The 8,857-nt window shown below is 39.5% G+C and overlaps 1 protein-coding gene across 1 annotated transcript; it reads left to right on the forward strand.

Moving 5' to 3' along the window:
- The first annotated feature begins 923 nt into the window (after nt 1–923).
- Nucleotides 924–3,687, forward strand: c5h15orf40 (chromosome 5 C15orf40 homolog). Its single transcript, XM_078168359.1, has 5 exons — nt 924–1,217; nt 2,449–2,578; nt 2,661–2,788; nt 3,169–3,334; nt 3,465–3,687. The coding sequence occupies exons 1-4, from the start codon at nt 1,002–1,004 to the stop codon at nt 3,256–3,258; spliced, it is 564 nt and encodes a 187-aa protein (XP_078024485.1). The 5' UTR covers nt 924–1,001; the 3' UTR covers nt 3,259–3,334; nt 3,465–3,687.
- Nucleotides 3,688–8,857: the final 5,170 nt, after the last annotated feature.

An 8,857-nucleotide genomic window follows, 5' to 3' on the forward strand; every position in this document is an offset into this window, starting at 1 on the left:
AAAATCATCTCATAAGATCTCAGGCTCGTTCCAACATTGCTCCATAAATATGGATAAAAAAAATGTGACAACTAAAAACTGAGAATCTAAAAAACAACATTGTGCAGAGATGGAAGAGATGAAATATAACATACACAAAACATAAAACAAAATAATGTTATTTGTTGTAGACATGTGTACCAAAAAGAGAGACTTATTAATGATTCATAAGGATATAAATGTGGCATGTTTTGAGGTACATGTCATAAAACTGAAAATTAAAGGGGCACTTATGCCAAATTATATATATAAAACAACAACAACACATTCTTACTTAACTCTGATGCCTTGTAGTCATGCTGATATTTTTTGAGATGTGAGCATCTGTCTTTTAGATTTCTGCCATGCTGATATTTTTTGAGATGTGAATGAAATTTGATTAAGTGCCCTCACAGCTTTAAAAGATGTATTTAAATTATTAAACAGCAACAACAGCAAGGATTCAAGAAATTTCTCTGCCTTTAGAGAAGACACATAAGATAAGATAAGATAAGATAAGATAAGATAAGATAGTTTTCAGTTCTGCATAATTAATAAAATATTAACTGAGATATTTGTGCCTAATATCACTCTTATTATTATGTAAAAGTATGACATAAACTCATAAGCCTTTACTTATATTATTTGAGGCATTAGATGTAGTTAAATATTTTCAGTGAATGTTTTAAGTCTTTATTTTACTTTGCCGAAGTCGATGACATGACTGTCGATATATTTAGAAAGAAATTAGTGTGACAAATTTATGGAAAATATTTTTGAATAAATTCTTTATATTTCTGTATTTTTTATGTTTCTACATAATTTTATATTTTTAGGCATTCCAACTGAAAATTAACAACAACAACAACAAAAACCCGGAAGTTTATATTTTGAAAAGCGGAAGTCTCAATGTTTACATGGTTAGCATTCCTGTTCCCTGTCTAAGCTAACAGCTCACAAGCTAACAGTTAACAAGCAGGTGGATGTTTTCCCGGTCAGGTTTATCTATAATTCTTATACGGTTATCTGAATCTGTTCAGTCGTTCAAAGCTGTGACGTTAAACCGTTTATCTGACATCGTCCCGGTGCTCAGCCGCCCGTTAACCGTCCTCTCCCGGTGCAGACTGCCTCCTCTGCCCGGTGCTCACCGGTTAGCAAGTTCCTCCAGAAACAGACCAATGCCCAAAAAAGAGAAAGCGGTGAGTTGTTAGAGATGACACTGTTAACACAGATCACCTCGACACTTTAATTCATTTATTTTCTCATCTGTTGCTACATGTTACACACGCTGTTAACCAGTGGTGGATGAGTACGTTTATCTAACTATGATACTGTGGGCCTGCGTAAGTTGTACTGTACTTGAGTATTTCCATCTTCTGTTACTTTATATTTATAACGTTACTCCACTACATCTCAGAGGGAACTACTCAGATCTGTTACCTAAGTGAAAGTAGTATTACCACACTGTTTAATACAAGAAAAAGTCCTGCATGAAAAACTTCACTTAAGTAAAAGTGCAAAAGTAGAACAATAACATATAATTGCACTATAATTTTTGATTAATTAGTGTGTTTATCACTGAAATGTGTTTTATAATGTATATAGACCAGAAGTTATTCATTAGTATAAATGTTGCATGTGGCCAAGGTGCAGCTGTTTCTGTAAGTGTAACTATAAATGTTAAGTGTCACAGCATTGGAACAGCTTCAGATCTGTTCTCAGGAAAAGTGCTCAAGTAAACCTGCTTTGAATTCCTCAGACTATAGCTACTGATCTATCAGCCAAAACAACTCATAGGTGAAGTGAATAACATCAATCATCTCCTTACAGTGCAGTCTTTTGCTGGGAAACTGTGGGTCCTGACATTCATGTGGATGCCACTTGTAACGCACCCGTCCTGGGAAATGGCATAGAGGTCCTGACAGGTCAGAGGCCCCTACCGTGGATTGGATTTGAGTCTGACCTGTCAAGGCATGGACACAGGACCTCTGGGTGTGTTCTTTAGTGTCAGGCACCAGGGCATTGGCGGTGGGGTGGGGTACCGGCACGTGCCAGGGATGCTTGATCAGATTGGCATCTGCGGAAGGTCGATGCCTTGAGGTCTTTGTGACTTTCCTCAGTCCTGAGCAGCTTTTGCCGTGTGGCATGGTGCTGTGTCCTGAGGGGAAGCCACCGCCATCATGGACAGACGTTGCCATGATGTTGGGTACTTGGGTCTGTAACAGTGTTTTGGTGGGTGGTGCGTGTCAAGTGGCATCCAGATGAATGCCAGGACCCATTGTTTCCCAGCAGAACACTGCATTGCAACAAGATGATCAATGTTATTAACTTCATCTGTCAGTGATTTTAAAGTTGCAGCCGATCAGCGCAGTTCAGTATCTGTATCGGGGTATATACTACAACTAACCCTCCATACTGTTAAACCACCAGGTGAAAGGACGGCCGGCTGCCAGTGTAGCAGCAGAGGCAGAAGCTTCCTGTCCAGTGGCTCGAGACAAAAGTGGAGCCGTCACCATAACGGTGCACGCCAAGCCCGGCTCTAAACACAGCGGCATCACAGGTCACCTTCATACTATGTATAACAATAAAGCTGCTGTTGTGATCACCTAGATGACAACATTTTTGTTCTTCTACTCTTGCAGAGGTTTCTGCGGAGGCGGTGGGAGTTGCCATCGCAGCCCCTCCAACAGACGGAGAAGCGAACACTGAGCTTATACGCTTCCTGGCTGAAGTTCTGGAGCTGAAGAAAAGTCACATCTCTCTTGACAAGGTTACTGAAACTTATTAACACTCACAAGAGGCAGTTTTTGATCTCATGGTGTATAAGCTGTGTTCAGACTGAAGGTGAGGGAGATTCTAAATGGAGCATGAGTGAATGAACAGACACACAGATTCAGTCAGTACATTTACATGACATTAGAAAAAATCGATTTATTGTGTCATTCAGACTAAAACCAGACTTTTAAAATACATTTAAACTTGTTAGTCTGACTGAAACTGTACTAAATTGACTCCCTCCCCTTCTTTATCCCATTTTTTTAATGTCTTTTTTGTCAGCTGCTTTACCTCATGTGTCCTACCACTTTTATCCATCCTCCTGTACAGCATGTATCCTGCCTTGTTTTACCTCCTTTTTCCTGCCTCTCGTAGGGCTCCAGGTCCAGAGACAAACTCATCAGAGTGGACTCCTCTCTTAGTCCGGAGGAGGTGTTGAGGAGGCTTAGACAGGCTGCAGGCTGACAGGAGGGACGGGGGAGGTGAATGGAGGCTGACACATGCTGCAGGGCCACACACAGGAGGACAGAGGATGGAGGAGGTTCTTATCTCGTTCATTTCACCTGCAAAACAATGTGAAGAGTTTCAGTGTAAAAACAAATTTATGGAAATTAAAAATAATACAGGACCTGTATGTCTTATTTCATTTTCTTTTATCACATTCACATAAGCCTTCACAGCTGGACCAGTATGGCTACTGGGAAACCTGGAGAAAGCACAACATCACCATGGAAACAGACTGATCCACCAGTGAGCAGGAAGCGTTTCCAGTGCTGGAGAGATGTGACTGGATATGATGTTTATATGTTGAGATGTCTGGAATGACTCATGTTTGTGATATTTATTTAAATGACTTGGCTTTAAATAAACAGACTGTGAATCTGTGTGATTAAATCTTGACATTAATATTTTATCAAAGACAAGCAGCCGTAACCAAGCAGTAGATGGCGCTGTGTCACTGGCTTCACTCTGGTTTATACACTGATCAGCCAAAACATAAAGCTACTGACAGGTGAAGTGAATAACATGTCATTACAATCCAGTGTTCTGCTGGGAAAATCTTGGCATTCATATGGATGCCACCTGATGTGCTCCACCCAAACGCTCAAGTGCTTCCCCTCACATGGCAACCACACTCCCTGTGCCACACAATCAGCTTAGTAATGACCTGAGGAACGTGACAAAAAGCTCAAGGTGTCGACCTGGCCTCCAAATTTTCTAACTTCTCCCAATCTGATGGAGCATCCGTGGGATGTGCTGGCACCACACTCAACTCAACTTTAGTTATATAGCCCTTTAAATCAGCCACAGCTGAAACAAAGTGCTGTACATAAATAGACAAAGCAACACAGGGACATAAAACAATTAACAGGAAATAAACACTAAAATAATTGTTTATTGTTTTTAAAACAATTTAAAAACAATAAAACAATTTTAAAACAATAAATAAAACAAACCATAAAACACAAACAGAAGCAGAGTCTCATGTGGAGTTGAAAGCCAAGGAATAAAAATGGGTTTTTAGACAGGTTTTAAAAACCTACAGGACTCAGGATATGCCACTAATGCTCTGGTGCCAGAAAACTACTAGACGCTCCCAGAGTCCATGCCTCGACAGGTCAGAGCCAAATCCGATCCAAGGAGGGCCCACCATGGATCGGGGCACCAGCATGTCCCACAAATGCTCAATCAGACTGGGATCTGGGGAGTTTGGAGGCCAGGTTGATGCCTTAAGCTCTGTCACGTTCCTTGGGCCTCTCCTGTGCAGCTCATACTTGGTCTCCACCAGTGTTTGGGTGGGTGGAGCGCATCAAGTGGCAAAGTTAGAGCCAATTAATGTTTTTTTTTATCCCACAAACAACTAACAAAACATCAACATTGATGCAGATTAATTTTATGTTTATTCTCTAATCAATTATTAGAATATTGTTTAAGCTCTAGTAATAATATACTAATTATTGGACTTTTTCTTATAAACAATAATCATTCATGTTGGCTAAAATGTGGCCAATGACCAGGCCCAAATGGAATCTGTGAATTTTTTAATTGTTGTCAGTTTTTTGTTTGGATTTTGTGACAATCACAATATTCAATTCATTCAATTGTTTTTGATCACAAATAACCTCGCACAGTACATTAAAACCTAAAATTACCTCAAGCAGGTGAAAAGAACAATTTAGTAGCTACTAAATACTTCAATAAAACAAATTAAGTATTTGTTGGAGAAGTCAATCAACAAAATGTGGGACACATGGCCATTAAAATGGAAGGTTCAATGTGGAGCAGAGAGAACAAAAAATACTTTGCTAATCTCTTGACAGTAAATCTTATTTTTGACATTTCTTCTCACTACATTACTAACTTTGATTTCAATGCTGACTGAATACAACACGTCTGTCACACACGTGCACAAGGAGTCTGTGGCGCAGATTCCATACGGGCCTGCTAATGAACACACTGTATGAGTTTCCTATAAAAGAAAATGAGTTAATTAAACATCCTAGATGGAGGTTGGTGGGGTGTATGAAGAGGCAGCACGTGCATACTATATTCATGGACTTACCTGACAGAAGCCTCCCACTCAGGGCTTCAGGCTTCAGGGCCACAGAAGGTCCCCGGGGCCCCGTGTGATCCAGCAGCATGTTCAGACTCGTTATAGTGAACGCCACTTAGCAACTCGTGTGAAGTCTCTGGAGAAACAAGTTTTAAAAAAGCTCATTAGCATCAGTCATCAGAATCTGAGGATTGCCATGAATTAGTGGAGCGGTAATGAGCCGGTTTCTTAAAAAGCTTCAAAGAGTTGGAGAGCTGCGCACGATCAAAGCCTGGACAGATAATGACTCCTTATCAAACATCATGAAGCTTCGTCCTCAAACTGCTGAGTTGTATTTCATATTCCAAACAGAGTTTCTTCCTGTCAGGGACTGTTTAGTAAGAGTGAAGTTTGTTTTTACTGTCACTGAGAACATTACATAACAAGTACCTTGGAGTGGGCTGAGGGGAGTTTGTTTTCAAGTTTGACCGTCTTCATGCTGCTAACTGAAGTTATTTTTCATGTTGATCCAGGATCAGCAGCTTTACGTCTGCTGCTGAAGCTCCTGTCAAGCTGGAGGATGTTCAGGCGACATGTTAAGCCTCTGCCCGCTGGACGGACACTTTCCCTCCTAAATTTCAGGGATTTATAAACATAAATCCTCTTCTCCATGTAGGCGCTGGAAGATCTCTCTGGCCAAGATTTCGGACAGGGGAAAAGGTTACATTTACAGGCTCTGTAAAATAAAATGCAATTAGCAGTGATTAAAATCAGAAAATGTGTTGTCTCCAACAAATGACACAAAGGGTCCTGAATGCACTGACTAATTATGAGACAACAGGCCCCAGTGAGGCTCCACACCCCTCTGATGAAAAAAACACAAATCAAGTAGAAATGACGCAGCCTCTTTTTTAGTTGTTTTGCATCTCTGTGGTTGTTTTGTGTGTTTCTTTGTGGTCATTTTGAGTCTTGTGTTGTGTCTCTTTGCAGTCATTTTGTGTTTCTTTGTGATGATTTTGCATCTCTGTGTGGTTGTTCTGAGTCTTGTGTTTCTTTGTAATTTTTTGTGTCTTTTTGTGGTCATTTTGAGTCTGGTTTTGCATCTTGTTGTGTTGCTTTGAGTCTTGTGTCTCTTTGCAGTCATTTTGTATGTCTTTGTAGCTGTTTTCAGTCTTATTTTGCATCTCTGTGGTCATTCTGAGTCTTGTGTTGTGTTGTGTTGTGTTGCTCTGTGGTCATTTTGCATCTTTCTATGTTCTTTTGGGGTTTTTGTGGTTGTTTTGAGTCCTGTCTTGTGTCTCTTCTATTTTGTGTTTGTTTTTAGTTGTTTTTTGTCTCATTTTGCATCTCGTTTTGTGTCTTTTTACTGTCATTTTCTGTCTTGTTGCATTCATTTTGCATTTCTGTGGTTGTTTTGTGTGTTTCTTTGTTGTCATTTTGAGTCTCTGTAGTCATGTTGCATCTCTGTGGTCGTTTTGAGTCTTGTGTTGTGTCTCTTTGCAGTCGTTTTGTGTTTCTTCGTGATGATTTTGCATCTCTGTGTGGTTGTTCTGAGTCTTGTGTTTCTTTGTAATTGTTTTGTGTCTTTTTACTGTCATTTTGTGTCTTGTTATATTCATTTTGTGTGTTTCTTTGTGGTCATTTTGAGTCTCTGTAGTCATGTTGCATCTCTGTGGTCATTCTGAGTCTTGTGTTGTGTTTCTCTGTGGTCATTTTGCATCTTTGTATGGTCTTTTGGGGTTTTTTTTTTAGTCCTGTCTTGTGTCTCTTCTATTTTATGTTTGTTTTTAGTTGTTTTTTGTCTCATTTTGCGTCTCATTTTGTGTCTTTTTACTGTCATTTTGTCTCTTGTTACATTCATTTTGCATCTCTGTGGTTGTTTTGTGTGTTTCTTTGTGGTCATTTTGAGTCTTGTGTTGTGTCTCTTTGCAGTCGTTTTGTGTTTCTTTGTGAGGATTTCGCATCTCTGTGTGGTTGTTCTGAGTCTTGTGTTTCTTTGTAAATTTTTTGTGGTCATTTTGAGTCTGGTTTTGCATCTTGTTGTGATTGCTTTGAGTCTTGTGTCTCTTTGAAGTCATTTTGTATGTCTTTGTAGCTGTTTTCAGTCTAATTTTGCATCTCTGTGGTCATTCTGAGTCTTGTGTTGTGTTGTGTTTCTCTGTGGTCATTTTGCATCTTTGTATGGTCTTTTGGGTTTTTTTGAGTCCTGTCTTGTGTCTCTTCTATTTTGTGTTTGTTTTTAAGTGTTTTTTGTCTCATTTTGCGTCTCGTTTTGTGTCTTTTTACTGTCATTTTGTGTCTTGTTACATTCATTTTGCATTTCTGTGGTTGTTTTGTGTGTTTCTTTGTGGTCATTTTGAGTCTCTGTAGTCATGTTGCATCTCTGTGGTCGTTCTGAGTCTTGTGTCTCTTTGCAGTCGTTTTGTGTTTCTTCGTGATGATTTCGCATCTCTGTGCAGTTGTTCTGAGTCTTGTGTTTCTTTGTAATTGTTTTGTGTCTTTCTGTGGTCATTTTGAGTCTTGTTTTGCATCTTGTTGTGTTGCATTGAGTCTTGTGTCTCTTTGCAGTCATTTTGTATGTCCTGGTAGCTGTTTTCAGTCTAATTTTGCATCTCTGTGGTCATTCTGAACATCTGCATCTTTGTATGGTCATTTGGGGTTTTGGGGGTTGTTTTGAGTCCTGTCTTGTGTCTCTTTTGTTTTGTGTTTCTTTTTTGTTGTTTTTTGTCTCGCTTTGCTTCTCGTTTTCTCTGCGGTCATTTTTAATCTCACTTTGCATCTAATTTTGTGGTCATTTTGCATCTCTGTGATCATTCTGTTTTTGTGATTGTTTTGTGTCTGGTGTTGTGTTTCTTTGTGGTCGGTTTCTGGTCATTTTGAGTCTTGTTGTGACCACTTTGAGTCTTATGTTGTGTCTCTTTGTGGTCTTCTGTGTTTCATTGTGGTCGTTTTAGTCTCACTTTGCGTCTCGTTTTGCATCGATGCGGTCGCTTTAAGACTCTGTGGTCTCTTTGAAGTTGTTTTTAGTCTCGATTTGCGTCTCGTTTTACATCTGTGTGGTCGTTTTGTGTCTTTTGTGTTTGAGTCTCTTTGTGGGCATTTGATTGGCTTTTCAACAAGACATGCTAACATCACTTCGTACGGAGGCTCTGGCCCCAGAGACAAGTTCAGTAATCCATTCATGCCTGTCTGTTTGTAATTTTTCAAGACATGCCAAAGGTAAAATATTCCCTTAGTTTTGTGAATGGGGATTTCATCAACTGGTTTCACATCAGCAGCACAGAAACTTCTGAACTCCAATTAAAAGATACCACAAGGTAATTAGCCACCATACAGATGTGATAAAGGGACATTTGTTGATGGAGGGAGGTTGCTTAATTAGAGATGTCTGCCATCTCTCCAATATAATGGAACTAGATGGCACTTGGCTTGTGGTGCTTAAAGTGTAAAAAGAATACATTTAAAAAACTAAACAGGAATGTCTCTTTCCAGAAATGATGACCCAGTAACTCATGTAGTAGTAATTCACAG

Source organism: Epinephelus lanceolatus, chromosome 5 (assembly GCF_041903045.1).
Source record: "Epinephelus lanceolatus isolate andai-2023 chromosome 5, ASM4190304v1, whole genome shotgun sequence".
NCBI classification, from domain to species: domain Eukaryota; kingdom Metazoa; phylum Chordata; class Actinopteri; order Perciformes; family Serranidae; genus Epinephelus; species Epinephelus lanceolatus.